This window comes from Pogonomyrmex barbatus, unplaced genomic scaffold, assembly GCF_055798465.1.
Source record: "Pogonomyrmex barbatus isolate J1 unplaced genomic scaffold, ASM5579846v1 scaffold17, whole genome shotgun sequence".
NCBI lineage: Eukaryota > Metazoa > Arthropoda > Insecta > Hymenoptera > Formicidae > Pogonomyrmex > Pogonomyrmex barbatus.
The window spans coordinates 160498-182527 of record NW_028297113.1 but is presented as its reverse complement, the minus strand read 5'-3'; the positions used below and the strand labels follow the sequence as shown (position 1 = coordinate 182527).

The 22030-nt window shown below is 32.9% G+C and overlaps 1 protein-coding gene across 4 annotated transcripts in view; it reads right to left on the bottom strand.

Moving 5' to 3' along the window:
- Positions 1-22030, bottom strand: part of LOC105426301 (phosphoenolpyruvate carboxykinase [GTP]) — a 138686-nt gene that overhangs the window by 46334 nt on the left and 70322 nt on the right. For all 4 annotated transcript variants that reach the window (XM_089074225.1, XM_089074223.1, XM_089074224.1 and 1 more), the window contains one exon: positions 20390-20737. In XM_089074225.1, coding sequence (XP_088930351.1) covers positions 20390-20737 — 348 coding nt within the window. The remainder of the gene's footprint in view (positions 1-20389; positions 20738-22030) is intronic.

The following is a 22030-nucleotide window of genomic DNA, read 5'->3' as shown; positions in this document are numbered from 1 at the left end:
CAAATTTTTTTATAACTTTTGAATTGGATAATTTTTGTCCTAATTAAATAAAACTTTAAAGCCATTGATACGTACATATCAGAAATACGAATGTGTGCATTATAGCCCACGGTTTTCAAAACGCGCTTATAAATATGTTAGCACATATTTTTGTCGTTCTATCTTTTTCGTCTAATGACTGATGAAGATAGAATGATAAAAACACACATACATACACGCACACGCACACACACACACACACACACACACACACACACACACACACACACACACACAATTTGTAATATAAACAATTGTTAATTAAATTAATTTTATTTTATACAATAATATAATACATATTTAACATAATATAATAAATAAATATTTTCTAGCTTAAAAAAAGTATAATAGGTAGGAATCGAACCTGGATCGACAGATTGATACAGGATCGAGCCCTCCGAGTTATCCGAGTTATCCGATCTCGGCGACAATGAGCTTAACGCGGCCGGTATATAAGAAACGCTATAAACTTTAAACTGATTTTTCTCGAAAATAAATGAATATCCTATCCTATGCATCCTATCCTTTTTACTCTCGACTTTTGCCAACCGAAGGTTGGCAAAAAGAGGAGGGAATATGCGTTTTACCCAAAGCCAAACCTTTGTTACCTTAGTTCTCAGTAACTATAATACAGATTGATATCAACTTTCGCACATGACTTTCTTATTAATCAAGGATGGTTTATGCGATATAATTATCATTTATTATCGTATTAATAAAAAGTTAAAAAAGGTTAGTATTTCATGCGGTATTTCATTGGCTATTCAGTGGTGACGTACTAATTTGATTAACCAATGATATGCATCCAGGTAGGGAATTTTAGTGATTTACAATGATTTACAATTATAAAGCTCATCACACGTGAAACGCATGGCATAATAAAAGATTTATAATTCTTAGAATTAGAATAAAAAGATGAAGAGTAAGTTGAACCGAGATTAAAGTTAATCTACATTGGTGGAATCGGGCATTATCGACTAAGTTTATCGCTTTATCTGCTTATAGGCAGTGCTTATAAGCAATGTTATAGCTGTTAAAGCCGTATCAGATATGGTGTAAAGAAACGAGGATTCCGCGCAAGGATAAAGCGTATTTTATTATAATATACGTGACATGAACTATAAATAAATATGCGCATATGTGCTTTATGGAATTCAGCCAAGGTGTACTGTTGTGCATGAAAATGTTTAACCAATGAGAATGGTGGAGCAAATAGCCGGCCATATTAATATATCAGCCAATTAGCATTTTTCTCGCGATATTCAAAATGTAATATAAATAAGGAAAGGACAATTAATAAATTTATTAATTAAGAACTACTATTGTGATTTTTATTATTATTAATAATTATTAAGTCCTTTATTATTAAATCATATGTCACGCAATAGATCATAAATTAGAAAATAAAAATTGACCAATCACAGATTGAATATAATAAGAATATTCCACTATGATTAGTTAATTCTTATTTTCTGATGATCTATCATTTTATGGCTTATTGTAGAATGGCACTAGCTAAAGACCAATAATCATTGACATATACTGATCACTTTGTTCCGCTGAATGTACTTATTTTCAATTATTTCAAATAATTCTAAGCGACGAAAAATAAGAGACTAGATACTTTTCTCTGATTGGACATTTGAATATTGAAAGATTCATATCAGATAAATCACATGCACACACACACACACACACACACACACACACACACACACACACACACACACACACACACACACACACACACACACACACCACACACACACACACACACACACACACCACACACACACACACACACACACCACACACACACACACACACACACACACGTACTACACACGTACTACACACGTACACACCTAACGCGCGCGCGCACACATTATTAATCTAAATTTATATACAAAATTACTGCAATATTTTTTTTGTGAAACATACATTAATAAAAACGTCAAATATTTACAGAAGAAAATTTATCTTATTATAAAAAATTTAGATTATATATCTCTTATATTATTTATTATTTTCAACTTTTTATATGTTACAAAACATATTTATGCATAGTATGAATATATATATATATACACACACACACACACGCGCGCGCGCGCGCGTGTGTGTGTGTGTGTGTGTGTGTGTTGCTTTTAAAAGAAATTAAAAGAATTTAAAATAAATAAATAATTTAGAAACTAATTAATAATTAAAAAACTTCTAAGTGCAGTAAAAGAGAAATTAATAAAAATTTTATAAAAATATAAAAAAAAAACAAATATTAAAAAAAAATATACTCCCGTCTACTGTCTAGTCGGATAAGTAAGTTAGATCTAATACAGATTGTATTACATAGTTGTAAAATATTTCTGTATATAATAATAATAAAATAATTAATTGATATAAAAGTATTTAAAGAATATAAAATAGAAACCTTGAAAAATTAAAATTAAATAAAGTTTAAATAAAAACTTTAAAACTTGAAAAATAAAAATTAAAAAATAATTAAATAAAAAATTAATTTATAAAAAATGTTTTTTTAGAAAAAAAAGACTCCCAACTGCTGCCAAAAGTTAGTCTAATAAATTAAAACTCAAAATAAAAGAATTAAGGTTATTAAAAAATAAAAAATGAAAAAGATAGGTTTAAGAAAATTAAAGTCAATGAAATTAAAAAAATAATAATTAAAAAACTTGAAACCTTGGAAAATAAAAATTAAAAAAATAATTAAATAAAAAAATTAATTTAAAACAATTAGAAATCAATTTAAAAGCAAAATTACATTAAAAAAGAATTAAAGAAACAAAAAAAATAATAAATAAAAAAATCAAAAGGATGGGCTTAAAAAAATTAAATTTAATGAAATTAAATAAAAATAAAAATAAAATTAAAAAATTACAAATTTAAGTTAAAAGACATTAAAATGTAAAATAAAAAAGTTTAAAATTAAAAATAAAATTAAAAAATTATAAATTTAAGTTAAAACAGTGTAAAAAACAATTAAATAAAAAATGTTTTTTAAAAAAAAAAGACTCCCAACTGCTGCCAAATGTTAGTCTAACAAATTAAAACACAAAATTAAAGAATTAAAATTATTAAAAAATTAAAAATAAAAAGGATAGGCTTAAGAAAATTAAAGTTAATAAAATAAAAAAGAATTAAAATTAAAAATAAAATTAGAAAATTATAAATTTAAGTTAAAAATAAAAAGTTTAAAATAAAAAAATTAAAAATAAAATTAAAAAATTATAATTTTAAGTTAAAAAAATATAAAAAACAAATAAAAAATGGTTTAAAAAAAAGACTCAACTGCTGCCAAAAGTTAGTCTGACAAATTAAAATACAAAATTAAAAAATTAGAAAATTTTTTAAAAATTAAAAATAAAAAGGTTAGGCTTAAGAAAATTAAAGTTAATGAAATTTAAAAAATTAAAATTAAAAATAAAATTTGTTGTGTATTGGTGAGACATGAGCATGAGTGATTCGTATCGGCCGATTTGCGGTCGATTTGCGTATGCATGTGTGTGTGTGTGTGACACCGTGTATACTAGGGACTTTTGTCCTATGTGGCTGTTCTTGCCGGTTAGCTCACTCTGTTCACAACCGCGCCCAGTTACTATATGTACTATATGTGTATCTGGATTATCTGCATATAAGTTGCTTAATTGTGATGCTCGTGCATTATTGTGTTCCGTTCAATTCCATAGCATTCTTGCTCACAGGTTATGAGCCCAGGAATTAATGCCTGGAATTAGTGTTGCAAGAACACATGAAATTATACGAACAAAGGTTTTTGAGGTTATATTAACGTGGCACGTCATTTAGTGGAATCCAAGCAAAATGAGTGCACCTAATTTTTCGCGAATCGAAACCTTAAATAAAGAAAACTTTGATACATGGCAAATTGAAGCATTATTAAAAACGATGCGTGGGGCTATGTGAACGGCGGAATCCCGAAGCCGCCAGGCACCGCAACGGATGCTGCAGTGCTGGAGTGGAATAACGCCGACAGCAAAGCAAAATCCGATCTAATTTTTTCATTCATCTTGGTGGGTGTTAACATTATTATTGAAACATTTGTAGAAATATTGAGTACAACCTTCTTTTGGTACGCAACAGACTTTAATAATGTGAATGATTTTGCTTATTAATGAACATTTCCCTATTATATACAAAATAACTAGACCGACAATGGTATATAATATATAATAAAACCAACTAGTTACCTTTCGATAAAACGTTTCTGTTCGATGATGTTTACCTAATTCCTCCGCTTCTCTATAAATTTCGTCTAAAGCGGTGCTCGCTGTCTTTAATAAATGGACGTTTAAATTAGGAGTTTTACTAATATTTAATAAAGGGAGATCTAAAATGTTTACATTATGTTTCTTAAGGTCTTCGCATAATTTGCTCGTATTAAGTTTAACATTAGGTATGAAGTCTTTTTCAATGGTATTAATAATTCCCGTTTTCCGACTTCGTAACAGAGCATTATCTGAAATAGCATCGCAATTCGCCGATAATTTAATAAGTCCGGTAGAGAATAATTGGATTTGTCGTGGTTTGTTATCTTCGCACAAAATATGAAGAGTTTCATTACGAGGAGCAGTGTACAGCCATAAGTTTGTAGTTTTTAATTGATACCAAACTGTGTTGTGAATTCTCATTACTCGGATATCGCATTCTTTTAGTATGCTTTGTAATCTAGCTGATCTTAATAAGATAGATTCAGATTCACAGTTATGAATCGCCGAAATTTGATATAATAAATCCGTTTGTTTGCAAATCATCACGTTATTAATTCTTTTACATTTAGATACATCATGCTCCGTTAGATGAGTATACAGTTGTTTATCGGATCTAATACCTAGGTAAGTATAAATTGGATTTATGAACGCATAAATACTCCTTTCGCCCTGCTTGATTGGTAGTGGGATTGTGTGATATAAGGTGAAATCTTTTTGTTCGATTAACGGCATTTCTATTACATAAATTAATCAATGATTTTTATAAAATACGTTTACGTCGCTAACATCTATTAGATTAGTAAATTTGTTAGGTTCCAAGGCTACAGGCAATCGCTTATCATCTAACGCATATCGAGTCGCTTTTAAATTATTGAACAATTCTTTTGATGTGAATATTTTTGGATGAATCAAACCTCGACGTGCTAGTAATATGGCATCTGTTAATACTCCTAATTCTAATTCGTATTCAAGCATCATTTCCGAACACTCCATAAGATATGAATTAATTTTGGTATTTATCTGTACATCCGATAACGTTTTCGTGTTCTTAAAAATTTCTTTATTAAGAGTATTTAAGTTAAAATCTACTTCTTTAAATTTTTGTTTGCTTGCCGTAAAAGCATTTGAAAAATTACCAATAGCAGACTGAATAATACTTATTTGTTTTTTATATAGATTTGTTAGTTGTCGTGAGTTATTATATACGAGATCTATTTGTTCATTATAATAATCTGCATCGGATGAATCTAGTGTACCAAAAAGAATTTTCGCTATTTGACCAACAAAATCAAAAACTCCTCGTTCGGATCTGCACTTGAATTTGTTTACGTCATCGGCTCGTCCTATTAAATCGTTAATGGTTTCTCTATTAATTTTTAAACTTGCTATCTTACGTTTTAAGCGCTGTAATTCTTGCGCTCCCGAACATGTTGTACCACGCCCGAAGTTATATGTAATGTAACACAAAAGATCTATCTTATTAGTATAAAATTTTAATATTTCTTTTTTTTCTTCTAACGGCGCAACGTTTACATAATTTACAAATTTCCAATGGTCTCTAAAAATATGTAGTTCTCCTAAATTTTCGAAATAAATCCCTGCTAATTTCTCTAGCGGTTGATTAACGAAGAGGTTTGTTTCCGAATTAACCATCCTTATTATCCTACAAAAAGAAATATGCGCGTTTCAATTTATTGACATGTAAGATTTGATTACGTCTACCTCTTTTAATTTCATAATTAACATCGTTTATTCGATGCAAAACTTCGAATGGACCATCGTACTGATCCGTTAATTTTTTGTCTGCCTGTTCTAACTGTCTCGTGGAGTACGTAAACATAGTCTCCAGGATCTAGTATTAAAGATTTTACGCGTTTGTCATAATATTGTTTAGCCGATTCTTTAGCTTTTTGGAGATTTTCCGCTGCGTGTTTTTTCAAATAAGTTAGTCTCTCAACTAAATCTACGAGAAATTCTCTATGTGTTATTCCTTGTCGTGGCTCAACAAGTCGAAGGTAACCGTGGTTTGCGACCAAATATTAATTCATAAGGAGATATCTTTATACTTTCATGATACGAGGTATTATTATGAGAACATTGCGGCATCTAGAAACGAATCCCAATTATTCTGATGCTCATTAATATAAGGTTTTAAGTATTCGGCTAATACATGATGAGAACGTTCCAATGATCCATTTGATTATGGATGATAAACGCTAGTTTTGATTTGTTTTATTTTAAAAATTCTGCTAACTTCTTTCATTATTTCTCCGGATATGTTACTACCTTGATCGGACAACAATTCTGCAGGTGAACCAAAAGTATAAATAAATTTATTAATTATTATATTAGCTATCGTTGTACTGTTAGTATCTGATAATGGATAGGCTGTGCAAAACTTTGTCAACTGATCCTGCGTCGTCAATATATATTTATTCCCAGTTTCTGTTTCCGATAGGGGTCCTACAATATCTATCGCAACTTTTTGAAATGCCTCGCTTGTCTGTAATTAACATAGGAGCTTTCGTCTTTTCGCGGACTAATTTTCGTTTTTGGCAATCGTGACAAGCTTTTATATATTTTTTCACGTCTTGTTTCATATCATCCCATGAGTAATATTGTTGAATTCGTTTTAATGTTTTCGTGACGCCTTTATGACCACCGATTTTTGAATTGTGTAATTCTTTGAGTATATCTTGTTTTGTATTCGGATCAGTAATTTCTTTAGGTACGGATTCTAATAAAAATGCTTTAATTGATGTGTCTTTAAATATATATTTACTCATTTGAGTGATTCTTGCTTTATTTGTAATATCTCCTATCGGAACTATTGATATTATCGTTTGATTATTTGAGATAGCATATTCTTTTAATTTAATTAAACACTCGAATATAATTTCTAGATTTACAAGTGCCTGTTCATTTTCTCGTGTAATAAGATGTATCTCGGTTGAGCGTTTCTTTTTTATTACGTTAATATCTCCTAGTGTTAGTGTTATATTTTTCGCTTTGTTTCCGTCAATTTTTGATAGTGTAATTTTAATTTTTGGGGAAGGGATCGCTTCTTTTACTAATAATCCTTTTATGTTGCCTGAAGTCTGAGGAATTATATTATTTGTCTTCCATAATGAATCATTTAATGCATGTTGTAGAAATAAACTATAACTAGGATTTATGTGATTGCTACTCAAAGCTTTACTTTGTAAGGCTGATATTTGCGGTATTCGAGAAAAAGCGTCTGCATTAGTGTTTTGTTTTCCTTCTTTGTATAAAATTTCGTAGTCATATTCTTCTAATTTTAATCTCCACCGCATTAAACGCGACGATGGATCTTTAACGTTAAAAAGCCAAATCAATAGTTTATGATCGGTTATTATTTTAAACTTTTTGCCGTACAAATATGGTCGAAAGTGTTTTGTAGCCCACACGATGGCTAAAAGTTCTTTTTCTGTGGTATCGTAATTACGTTCTGTTTTGTTAAGTGTCCGGGAAGCGTAAACAATAGGAAGATCGTATCCAACTTTACCCTGTGATAGCCAATTCCTTCGCGCCAATTCCTTTGTCGCTCGCGTCTGTAGTTAATATGAATTCCTTATTAAAATCCGGGTATTGTAATATAGATTCGTTCAACAGTAATTCTTTGATTTTTTCGAAATTTATTTGTTGTTGCATTTCCCATTTGAATGGTATATTTTTCCTAAAAAGTGCTGTAAAAGGTTGGGTAATTGCACTAAAATTTTTTATGAAACGTCGATAATATCCTACAAGGCCTAAAAACTGTCTGAGTTCTTTATTGTTTTTCGGGACGGGATATTCTTTTACCGCTTTTATTTTTTCTGGATTAGGTTTCACGCCGTTTTCAGAAATCGTATGACCTAGATAAAGCAATTCCTTTTTGAAGAATTCGCACTTGTCCGGTTGTAGACTAAGACCGACTTCTCTTAATCGTTTAAAGAGTTGAATAAGTTTTTCAGTATGCTCTTTCAATGATTCCGCATAAATGACAATATCGTCTAAATAAACAAAACAAATGTTTCCTTGTAAACCCATTAAAACGTTGTCCATTAGTCTTTGGAATGTCGCGGGAGCAATCTTTAAACCGAAGGGCATTTTTTTATATTCATAATGACCATTAGGTATACTGAAAGCGGTTTTAATTGAGTCTTGTGGATTCATAGGAATTTGGTGAAAACCCGAAGCTAAGTCGAAACATGAGAAGTATCTGGCTTTACCTAGTTGGTCAAGAATGTCCGCTATGTTTGGCAAAGGGTATGCGTCCCCGACTGTTTTTTTGTTTAGTTTACGAAAATCTATTACCAATCTCCATCTTTTGTTACCATCAGCGTCGGGTTTTTTCGGTACTACCCATAACGAAGAATTAAACGGAGAAAGTGAAAGCTGAATAATATCTTGATCAAGCAGTTTATTTACTTGTTGTTTTATTTCCTCTTTATGAACAGGAGGGTATCTGTATTGTTTTACAACTATCGGAGTGTCATCTGTGGTGGAAATAAAATGTGTAATTCTATTTGTACCTTTTAGTTTATCTCCCGGTAAATAAAATATATCATTATAATTTTCGATAACTGGTAGTATAGAGAGCTTTTCTTCTTTATTTAAATGTTCTAGTCGTAAATTTTCTTTCAATATTTTCAATCTATCCGTTAAATTATTTGAGATAACCGAATCTATAGAGTATGTAGGGCTGTCCCTCGGGCTCGTGTCGATTAACACTAGCTCTACATTAATTGCGGGTATCTCGATGTTAATTTCTTCTTCCGTTGTATTAATTACATACGTACGAGTTTCATTATTAGTTACTTTTACAATATTATTTATAAGGAAAACATCACGCAAAATTTCTTGTTGATTTATTAATCCGTTTTTGATATTATTTTGTTTTGTTTTAATTGTGCATAAACACATGCTTCTAGCTGGTAGGGTTACTATATTACTAAATTCTAATGGATATATTTTATTATTTCTGATTGTAACGATTCGCTTTTCAAAATCTATTTTTGCATTTTCCTGCCGTAAAAAGGTTGACCCTATAATTCCCTGTTCTTTTAATGGAAATTTGCTAGGTACTACGTGAAATTCATGAACTCCGTTTTCCGACTTTAAGTATACTGTCCCAAGAGTGTTTGTTGCTTTTCTTCTGTTATTCCTTGAATTTCAACTTTGTTATCCTGATATACTAACGTGTCGCGAAGTAAAGAGCTTGCTTTAATAATATTAATATCAGCGCCCGTATCTAACAAGAATTGATCTGATGGATTTGTGAGCTCTTTGAAGGGGATAGTGATAAGATTTCGGGAGGTTGTTCGGATTGTGTATGTTCTTGCGTTGTTTCTATTATGTGGATTGGATTCGCACGACTCGTTGATTGGCTTAAGCGTTGCGCGCTCTTCGCTTGGCCTTGGTAGTTTAAATGCGATTATTAGATTGATTGCCATTATAGTGATAATTATTTAATGAGTTGATAGGGTTATTTCGATTATTATAATTTCGTCTATTATTTTCTTGATAACTATTAGTTTGTGTATTACTATTATTATTATTAAATCTGGGTCTTGAATTATTGTCAAAGTTTTGCACAGTATTAAATTCGCGATTATTATAGCGATAGTTATTGTGTGGAAAATTTGAGTTTGTATTTCGGTTTTGCATATTAAAATATTTTTTCCTGCATTCGTTTTCGGAATGACCGATCTTTTTACAATAATTGCAAGTTACATAATTTGATTGATTGTGATTATTAAATTTAAGTCTGTCTGTATGATATTGAGATTTTCTAACAAATCTAACAGTACTTTCTATCGCGTCTTCTAAAGTATTAAATTTTTGCACTAAAAGATGTTGCCCTATATGTCTATGCAATCCACCTATAAAATGATCTATTAATTTATTAGTAGCAAATACTTTTAGTTCTGTTCTTGCCATCGGATCAGGGTAGTTAGAAATCGCGACAATCATTTCAGAATTTAATTTTCTTACTTTATTAATGTATTCCTCCAAGGATTCATTCCTATGCTGTCTGAGATTATTTATTTCCAATTCCCAATTATCAAAAGATTTGAAATTACCGAATTCTTTTTCTAACGCGCTACATAATTCGTCGGGATTCGTTATGGTATATATTGACCTAATTAACGCAGCGTCTCCTGTTAATTTAGTTTATAAAACAGCTCTAAAGAAAAATAATCTTTCTTCTTCAGTTCAGTTAATTCGAGGACTCCTTTAAAGTCAGATATGAATTGATGTACCGGAGCATTCGTACCATTAAAGACCGGCAAGAGTGATAAGTTATGACGAACAGAAAAATAACTATTGCTTGTCGAAGTAGAAGATCTTCGACTTTGTTGGTCACGGATATGGTTCATCCATAATGTGTACTAGTGATGACGCTCGATCGTTCGTAATTGTCGGTTTTTCTTTCAAAGATATATCGGACTCGAAACTATTATTTATAGAGCTACTTTCGGAATTATTTGTATTATAGTGCGCTTTGGAATTTCTATAACTCATATGACTTCGTAAGACTTACAGTAACAGCAGAACGTAACACGTGGTTGTCCGGGAAATATTCGTCGCTAATGCAAAATCTCGTCGTTCGATGAGGTTGTTCAGGATGCCGTCGTTCAATGAAGTCTTTTTACGTGTCGGTTGTCTACGGAGTCTCGTCATTGCCGTCGGCGTTGTCTCGAAAGGATATTTGCTTTCGTTCCGGGATGTCTCGTGGTCCTTTTCCGTGTCCACTGCGGGGTTTCCGTCTGCGACGTATTGGCTCCTTAATGCCTTTTACCTCAAGTGATTTTTTTTTTTTGCTTTTATGCCACAATTCACCAGGGTTTCATCGGACTATAGATAGCCAAATCGTACAATTATAAGGAATAATCGTGCCTATTGTCGCCTTCGTCAAGTGGGAACAATAATCGTCAATCAGACTTTAATCTTCTACTAAATTGCGAAGTTTTCTCGATTTTAATCTTGATTGACTGTGTTCTCTTCCTTCGTGTTTTGTTTCGTTGACTCAGTCTTGTTGGCAAAACAGAGATGTTGGTAGATGCTTCAACCTTCTTAAATGGTTCGGTACCGCTGCCACCAGTTGTTACGTGCGAGTCGCGACATAATGTGTACAGGAATTAAGAATTCAGAGAATTCATAGGATTGTTGTAAAGTTGAATTTTATTTCTTGCACACTTGACGAGATTGCGATGTTTTTCCTTCGAGTTTTTGACGAGAACTACTCTTGTGTTCAGGAAGGATCTTCGTCCAAGACGAGGTAGGCGGTATTTTGCTGACGTAATAACCAATAACGCGACGCGTTTTGATGCAAGAATATAACAGTTGGGACGGTTTTCTAAAAGGGAAAACTACATGAGAATTTTGGGAAACGTGATGATGTGTTATGAGTTGTTTGGACAGGACTAAAATGAAAGTGAAGAAGTGTGTCGGAAGAGGAAAAAAAGGAAGAGATATCCTGAATTACTTAAATAACGCGATACTTAAAATTTGTTCGACAAAGGGGAACAAAAAAATAATAGTTTTCAAATCCCGAGTTTCGGCACGTAACAGTGCGCAATCGAATCACGGGACGATTTACCAACACCAGAAACACTTCGGGTAAAGGTGGTCGGAAAGTGACATTCGTTAAAACGATGTTCGCGGTGCGATTCAAAACGCGATGATTGCGAAACGCCGAAATCAGAACAAGGGGAAGACGGGAAATACGAGAGTAGTGCTAGCAAAGAAGAGTTCAAATTTCGGTGCCATAGGTGCCATAGGAAATCGCCGATTGTAAGAATAAACGCGAAAATAGCCAACCATCGGCGAAGAATGTCGAAGATGTAATTCTATGTGCAGTGGAATGTTTCGCGGATGCGCACGAGGCTCTACGCGCGGAAAATGACACGTGCGGCCGGAAGTAGTGCGTCGATAGCGGCGCAACGTCGCATTTGTGCAACGAAATACGCGAGTTCGTGGAAATAGACGATTCGAAATGCGGAAGACTGAACTTAGCGAGTAGCGACTCTACTGAAATCGCAGCGAAGGGAACGATCTTATTTAATACGAAAATTGACGGGAAAGTGAAAAACGTCAATCTAACGAACGTACTATACGGCCCTGATGTGCTATATGTTCCCGAACTTGTCTGTCGCGAAGATAACAGATAAAGGCTGCGAAGTTATTCACCAAATCTCGCGCCACCGTTACTGGCAGTGATGGAAATAATAAAGCGCCGGAGATACTTACGATGTACGCGAAATTAAGCAGGAATCGTGTAAAAAAGTTCGGAAACGTCGCGCGACGCGGAAAAGCCATCGGAAAATATAAAAGCATGGCACCGTCGCCTAGGACATTTAAACGCACAGGATCTCTACAAGGTGAATCGAAATAAAACAGTGCTGGGCAGATCTCGAAAAAAGTGAAAGCAAATTGGAATGTGAAATTTGCCTTCGCGGGAAAATGACGAGAATCCATTTTCCAAAGAAATCGGAAAGAAAAACTGAAATTCTGGACATTCACCTCAGAAACCTCAGAAAAAAAAGCGAAGCCTTTGAAACTTTCAAAGATTTTAAAGCACTTATAGAAAATCAGAAGGGAAGACAAATCAAGTATTTACAATCTAACAATGGAACTGATATCTCTCCAAGGAATTCAACGAATATTTGAAGAAATACGGCATTCAAAGAAGACTTACCGTCACTTACAACCCGGAAAAAACGAAACAGCTGAGAGGAAAAACAGGACTCTCCTGGGAAAGGCTAGGTGTCTTCTCATTCAATCAGAATTACCTTCATCTTTTTAGGCAGAAGCAGTTTCAATTGCGAACTATATTCATAACAGATGTCCAACTAGGACTAAGAACCTAGATGAACATATGCCGTACGAAGCATGGACCGGAAGAACTCCGAATGTAAGTTATTATATCCGGAACTTTGGATGCAGTGTTTTTGGACAGTTTTGTTTTGGACAGAGACTCTAAAAAGGGAAAGCTTGATGAACGTGGGAAGGAATTTTCCTAGGTTACTCAGCGGAATCCAAAGAGTATAGAGTATGGATCCCTAAGGAAAAGAAAATTGAAACTACGCGTCAAGTTCTTAAGATCATCAGCAGGTCCTTCGGAAAATTGCTACGAGGATTTTCTTCCAGAAAATTCTGAATGAAAGGAAGACGTAAATCTTTCTCATACAGTCGACATTGAGATTAAACCACCTGAAAATCATCAGATTGACGTTCCTCTCATTGAAGAAGAGGAAGATGGTGAAAGGAACGAGAGAGAAGAAATTGAGATCGATGGGAACGAAGATGCAGCGGAGAACGGTGAGAACGACGGCGCAGCGGAAGAAGAAAGAATAGGTCCAGGAAGACCACGGAAGATCCTGACAGGACTCAGAGGAAGAGGAAACAATATCATCCACCACAGGATGAAGCCAGGTATGTTAAATTGCAGAAAGCTTTTGTAGCGGAAATATCTGCAAAGCAAGCAATATCTGGTCCAGATGGCGAGGATTGGCTTCAAGCAATGGCTGAAGTGAGGTCAATCCTGAAAAACGAAACTTGGCTATTATTAGTCTACTGCTTAGTTGTGGAACATCTTGGAAATAAAAAGATCATTGGAAGCCGAATGGTCTTAAGAAACAAGTATAAACCAGACGACTCACTGAATAGAAGAAAGGCTCGTATTGTGGCACGAGGCTTCGCTCAGCAACCGGGAATACACTTTAATCAAATGTTCGCACCAGTAGCTCGCTTGAGTTCTATTTGTTTGCTAGCTCTCGCAGCGAACTATGGAATGACGATCAAGCAGCTGGATGTTACAACGGCGTATCTGAACGGTGTGATTGACGAAGAAATATTTATGGAAACACCGAAATATCTAACGGAAGCCTTGGAAATTATCGTCCACAAGGAAAGGAGTTGCAGCGAAATAAGGATCAAAGCAGAAAGGATGCTCCAGGAATTAAAAGCTGGAGACAAGGTATGTTAAAAATGTCTATTAAAAAAATTCTTATATGGCCAGACCGGAAGAAGCTGGCATGAAAAATTGGACGAAATGATGAGGAAGTTCGGAGCGACGTCAACTAACGCAGACTCTTGCGTGTACTATATAGGATAAGGGGAAGACACGATCTTAATCGCCGTGTACGTGGACGACATCCTGATCATCTTACAGAATAAGGGTAAGATTACTAAATTCAAAGAATATCTCCCAGGAATTCGAGATCAAGGATCTCGGCGAGCCGAAATACTCTTGGAATTGAATTTGCACGAGACGGGAACAAGATCGCAATGCACCAAACGGGATACATTAGAGATGTGTTAGAACGTTTTGGAATGACAGATTCGAAACCTGTCAGCATTCCTATGGATGTGAACGTAAAACTGATGAAATCAGAGCAGGATTCGGACGTCGAGGAGAGGAAGCTGCCTTTTAAAGAATTGATGGGTGCACTTATGTACTTAGCTATTGTAACGAGACCTGACATAACACATTAGTGCACTGAGTCAATTTAACACCTGTTACGGAAAAATTCACTAGATTCACGGCAGCAAAACGTGTCTTGTGCTATCTAAAAGGATCAGCTGAACTGGGGCTGATATTTGAACTAGGATCGGAATCTCTCAAGGGATACGTCGATGCGGTTTGGGCCAGTTGTTCGAGGAATAAACATTCGTACACGGAATACACTTTTATCCTGGGAAATGGCACAATTTCTTGGGATTCCAAGAAACAGAGAACAGTCGTCCTGTCATCAACGGAAGCCGAATACATGACTGGCAGAAGCTGCCAAGGAAACCATGTACCTTCGAGAATTTCTGGAAGAATTAGGATTCGTGAGTCTAGCTAACGCAACGGTTCTGAATGACAACATGGGAGCCCAATAACTTGCCGAAAATCCTATTTTTCATGCCAGAACCAAACACATCGACGTGCGACACCACTCGTACGTGAAGCAAAAGAAGCAGTTGAAACTGGAACATGTCTCAACTGGCGACATGGTTGTTGACCAAAGCCGAGGCCAAAACATCAGCGATGTTTGGATGCGCTTGGTCTTGGAAATTTGAGATCGTCTTCAAATCATCGACCCCGCCTCAAGAGGAAGTGTTGTGTATTGGTGAGATGTGAGCATGAGTGATTCGCGGTCGATCTGAGTATGCATGTATTAGGTGTACAAAAAAGTTCTGAGCTTTTTTTTTGTAAAATTCAATCTTTATTCAAAAACAAACAAAAAAATATTAATCAGCAAAATATTCCCCGCGAAATATTTTTGCATCAACGACCTTTTGCCATCTTTCGAGTAGCTTGCGAATTCCTTGATGATAGAAGTTCACCGGCTTCAAAGCGATAAAGTCATCAATGCATTTTCGTATCTCTTCAAATCTCACGAAATGTGTATCAGCCAAATGATGCTGCAGTGACCGGAATAGGTAGTAATCGGAAGGCGCCATGTCTGGACTATACGTCGTGTGCGGGAGAAGTTTCCAGCTTAACGCAAAGATATGGTCCCGCGTCGCTTTCGCAACATGTGGTCGAGCATTGTCATGAAGCAAGATCACTTTACGACGTCCTTGGTCAGTAAATGGCCTCTTTTCTTCTAATGCATCGCTCAAATTGGTCAATTGTTGTTGGTAGCGGTCTGCCGTGATTGTTTCACCCGGTTGTAACAACTCGTAATACAACACACCTTTCCAATCCCACCAGATACAGAGCAAAACCTTCTTGGCGTGGATATTGGGCTTTGGCATCGATGTCGAAGGTTGACCAGGGTCAACCCATGATTTTCTACATTTAGGGTTATCATAAAGAATCCACTTTTCATCACTTGGAATGATTTTGTGCAGAAAATCTTTTTTCCAAAACTTTGAAAGCAAAGTGAGTGCAGTGTCACGCCGACGATTTTTGTTGTCTTCGGACAATTCATGCGGAATTCATCTTCCTTCCTTCTGAACCTTTCCCATCGTAAACATACGGAAATGGTTTGCTGCGTAACGCCAAGCTGTTCTGCAAGCTCTTTTGCGCAAAGTTTATATCCAGCAGTGCTTGCAATTCGTCCGTTTCAATCTTTTGAGAGCGTTCAGCACACGGTTCATTTTCAAGACTGAAATCTCCTTGGCGAAATTTTTGATACCATCTTTTACATATAGTATGACTTATAGCGTTCTCTCCATATGCAGCACAAATCATTGCAGTGGCTTCAGCAGCATTTTTCTTCAGATGAAACGCGAAGTGGATGGAAAATCGAATATGCTCTTTTGTTATTGCCATCGTGAACACTACTGATTTTTGAGGTTATGTGCATCAAATGCCAAACCGTATGGCATTTTAGAAGGCCAAATGTCAACGCTTTAAAACCGCAAAAGGACGGGAAGATATATAAAATTTAAATTGTTATTTCGGTTGTATGAAATCTAAAGCTCAGAACTTTTTTGTACACCTAATATGTGTGTGATACCGTATATACTAGGGACTTTTGTCCTATGTGGCTGTTCTTGCCGGTCGGTTCATTCTGTTCGCAACCGCGCCCAATTTATATACTATGGGTGCTTTCCAACAATGTATACAGGCGACACCGTGTAACGCAGTGTCTACACTGTGTTTTCCATCTATGACACAGAGAGACACAGAATGACACACAACGAAACACAATTCGATCCTAAGTTTGGCTGTGTCGAACATCAATAGTGCCAACATATCGAGCAAAATTATTTTTTTTAAGTGTGGTACTAATATACATTCCGGTCATTATTGTCATTTTGAATGCGTTCCGTTTCTTGCATGATGCGCATAATGCATTATTTATCCTTGTTTAATGTATAGTGATAAGGATAAATGATACATCATGCGCATTATGCGCGAAACGGAACGTATTCTTTATCTGCAAAAAAATGTCTTTTTTATTTAAAATTTTTTATTTTATTGTTTTTAATTTCTTTTAACTTAAATTTATAATTTTTTAATTTCATTTTCAATTTTAATTTTTTAAAATTAATTTCATTAACTTAAATTTTTTTAAGCCTATCCTTTTCACTTTTTATTTTATTTTATGATTGTCTTTATTTTTATGTTATATTTATTTTATTTTACACTTTTTAAACCTTTTTTATTTTAAGCTTTTTATTTTATTGTTTTTAATTTCTTTTAATTAACTTTTAATTTCTTTTAATTAACTTAAATTTATAATTTTTTAATTTCATTTTCAATTTTAATTTTTTATGCTCAAGTACTCTTTTAGTAGAGTACTTTAAGATATATAAGTCTTTTCAAAATCGATGTTCCCAAGTCCGCGCCCTCCTCTTGTAAGACTATCACCAACAAATTGCGAGACATTCTCAAAAATTGAAAAAATTCTAATTATATATCCGAAACACTTAATAATAACATCTATAATAATATCCATATAAACATCTTCTTTGTAGTGACAGAATTCTCTCCAGAGCTTATGGAGTACTTCCTAAGATATATAAATAAGGTCCTCTTCGCATAAATGTTTCCTCACTAATAAACTTTTATATAAGACCTTGTATATAATTTTGCATTTTTTCTTAAACAAACTCTTTTCAAAAAATATCCTAAAACCTTTGAGTCATGTTGAGAATAATTTTCAATTTGTTAAAAAATTGTCTGGCACGCATGTAGCCAATGACTATATATTAATCTCTCTTGATGTCGTTTCCTTATTCGATGTTCCTCTTGATCTATCAATAGTATTGCAAATAGTATTGCAAAGCACTGGAGAGGACATCTTAAAAAATTGTGACATCCCTAAGGATGAATTCTTCAATGAAGTCTTATTTGTTCTAAATTCGACTTTTTTCACTTTCGACAATAAAATTTATAAATAAATGGAACACCCTTGGATTCTCTATTATCAATCATAGTCAATTTAATATTAAGAGATTTAGAAAAGAGAACTCTTGAGAATACTTTTATCATTTTTTTCAAAGATATATCGACGATATTATAATGGCTATCCTTTCTAACATCCTTTCTAACTGATAAGGTTCTTGAAAAATTTAACTCTTATCACCCTACACTGCAATTTACAATGGAGATTGGAAGGAGTTGAATTTTCTTGATGTGACTATGAGAATTGTTAATAATGTTGTAGAGTTTGACTGATTTCATAAACCTACATTCTCGGGAAGATATCTTAATTTCTATTCTCAACACTCACGTTTAAAAAAGACGTATTGTTGGATTCATTGATAGAGCGGATAATTCTTATTATCTCCAAAATATCATGAGGAAAACTTAAATTTAATGATCACTATCTTGTTAATGAATGATTATCCTCTCAATTTTTGAAAATATTCATTCAAGATTAAAATTTCTTTTTAAACGAGATGATATATCAAGAAATACTTCAACACTTCAAATACTTCTTTGGATATTTCGTGAAAAACAAAATGGTTTACATTACCGTTTATTCCAAGAACTTCTATTAAATTCGAAAATATTAATGATGATTTTGACGCTAAACTTGCGTTTTTAGTATAAGTTGAGAGGTTTGAGATTTCATAAAGATGCTTTCTCAGTATATTCGAAAAGAAATGTAGTGCACAAGCTCTGCTATAATAATTGCGATACGTGCTATGTGGAACAGACTATGAGACAATTACAAACGAAACTGAATGAACATCAAAATCATATTAGTAGAAAATAGAATATACGAAATGGAAAATAAATAAATAGAAAATAAGTAGAAAATATTAAGTATACACTAAGTAGAAAATACTATTCAGTTATTATTGAACATAGGATAAAGTGCGATCACGAATTTACATGGGATAATGTTAAAATTTTGGATAGTGAACATAATCTATGAAAACGATTGATTCCGGAAGTGCTTTTCATTAAAAGACAGAACAATAACCTAAATTCACAATCAGATACTAAATTTTTATCACATATATATATATATATATATATTTCCGTCTTGAGCAAATTGTAAACTTGTTTTTATTTTGATTGGATCTTGTCAATTTTAAAAATCATCATTGATCTCAGTTATTATTTTGAGCTGGTATGGCGCTTGTTGCGATGTGCTTGTATAACGAGATTTGTTGTTTTTTTGGTTAATTTCTTTTCATTATCCTCTGTGTCCATTTGATGAGTGAAATGACAACCACTTTATAACTATTCTTTCTTTTTTATTTTATATGAATGATCTAAATGTCTATCTTACGTTTAAAATTTACTTAATAATTAATAATTTCTTTTAATCAATGACATATTATCATTTTTTTTGTGGTTGGAATCACCGATTGCATTAAAAAATGTATCCTTGCTATAGTTTTGCGCTATTGAAGATGACTCGGGCGAGTCGAAACGTTTGGAATTTTCTATTAACAAATGTAGTTAAAATTATAATTTGCACACTGTTTACGTTTGCGCTAATTCTCATTAGCCTTATAATTGCTATATATTAATATATTGTAATATATTAATTTTCATTAATATATATTTTTATGACAATTTATACAATATTCATATATTCTTTCTGTATTTATAAATTTAAAGTTATATAAAAATTTATAAAATAAAATTGTACGTATTAAGACCATTGTAATCATTGTACGTATTAAGACCATTGTAATCATATCTGTTAAGAGTTTCTTGTGATGTATAAAAATATTATTTTATTTTATATACTCTCTATGTATACTTCGACAGTTGTCTTAACCACTTATTATACTATGGATGCAATCTACTTAATAAATTCTATTAATATAAATTCTGCAAAACATTTTTTATTTATTAAATAGTAAAATTCTTTATTTTAATTGATCAATCAAATGCTTTAAAGCATATGTAATATTGAATAGATTGTCCAAATGTACACAAAAGTGGATATTGTATGCTTACGCTTTGATTCCAAAAACTATCGTTAAAAAAGTGTTACAATCTTTCTAGATCGATTATATTACAAATTAGTCTGTCAACAATTCTGTTACATTTTTTTCTGCATTCTATCAATAGCTTTGTATATACATATCTAATTCTGTATCAATTCTGTTGCCACTCTACATAATATGCTGACATAATATATATATATAGTAGATGATTCATTGATTAAGAGTTAATAATTACTGTTTTATACCTTTATATTATCTGCAACTTCTTTTTCCATTCCTTCCCAATATACTCCTCCATCGCTAGTAGATGCTACGTTAGTAAAAATGGTATTTTTGAAGATAGTGTTCATTGCATTGGGATTCGTAGCTGAACTTGTACCGGGAGCAACTCCGAAAAATCCATTTTCTGGATTAATAGCGCGTAAGATTCCTTTATTATCAAATCTCATCCATGCGATATCATCACCAACGCATTCAATTTTATAACCTGGTAAAGTAGGCTGCATCATAGCCAAATTTGTTTTACCGCAAGCACTCGGGAAAGCGGCTGCGATATATCGTTTCTTGCCTTTAGGATTCGTGATACCCAATATCTGAAATAGAGTATAAAATTTATTTTATTATTACCTTTATTTTAGATTTAAGATCATAGATATATTGTAATATTGTAATATACATTATCAAAGGAATTTTTAATGTAAAAATCTTGTCACCTTATATTATACTATTTTTAAAAGATAAATTTGCCTATTACTGATAAAATGCAATATTTTTTTGTAATAATTTTTCTTTTGTATTGTTTTTATAGATTTGAAAATCTTTTTCCGTAAATTATATGCATTAATGCATGTTAATTGTATGGACTGCATATCAAAAATAAGAAATTTTTTTTTTAAATTTAAATCTTTCTTACATTTCATTCATTTAATACTTTACATTTCTTTCATTTATTACTTTAATATGGCGTTTAGAGCTGTCAATTCATGTCAATATTCATTTTATACAGAAATTTTATAAACATTTACGAAATCGGTATCTCCAAATAAGCAAAAGAAATAATGTTGTTCTTAAAGTTAGGCAACCTGATATGATATAAAAGATTTATACGAAAGGTTATATAAAAATTTGTGTGAGGCACACCCTCCTTTCTTATTTGGAGGCTCGAACCAAGCTTCGTGCAGTTTTTCTTGCCGCGCCATGAAAATTATTTATATATTTGCCAATGGAGGGTGGGCGTTGGAGGGTGTCGCGGCTGCAATCCGACCTGCATCCATCAAGTGAGAGGCCATTATCGCTTTAGAGTACGCGCTCATGAGGATTTAAGAATATACATGTATATTTGTATGTCAAGTATAGTAAGATCCTATTTAAACCTAAGTTATATCACAATCTTATTAAATTCAACCCTACAATTGCTTTTAAAAAATGTAAATCAATCAATAATTCGTATTTTTTTATTTCCATTAAAATTTTTTTATTCTAAAACCCAAGTAATAGTAGCTTTAATTCTTTTTAAAAAAATAATATCATAAAATTGCATTTAACTTAATTAATATGTATATCATCTGTATAAAAGATTTGATATCAAAAAAGAGGCGTCAAGTTATACCCCATTACCTCGTAGTTAAATGGATTATTTTTAAAAAATATAAATCAATCAATGATTCATAGCTTTGTATTTTCATTGAAGTCTTTTTATTCTAAAATCCAAATGATAGTAGCTTTAATTCTTTTTCAAAATTATGATATCATAAAGTTGCGCTTAATCCAATTTAACTCAAATAATATGTATCTAACATAAGTGGTATCTAACGTAGCTTTCATTCTATCTCAATATATGTATACATAATATTCCGGCATATCCTTCTGTAAAGAATTTTTAAATA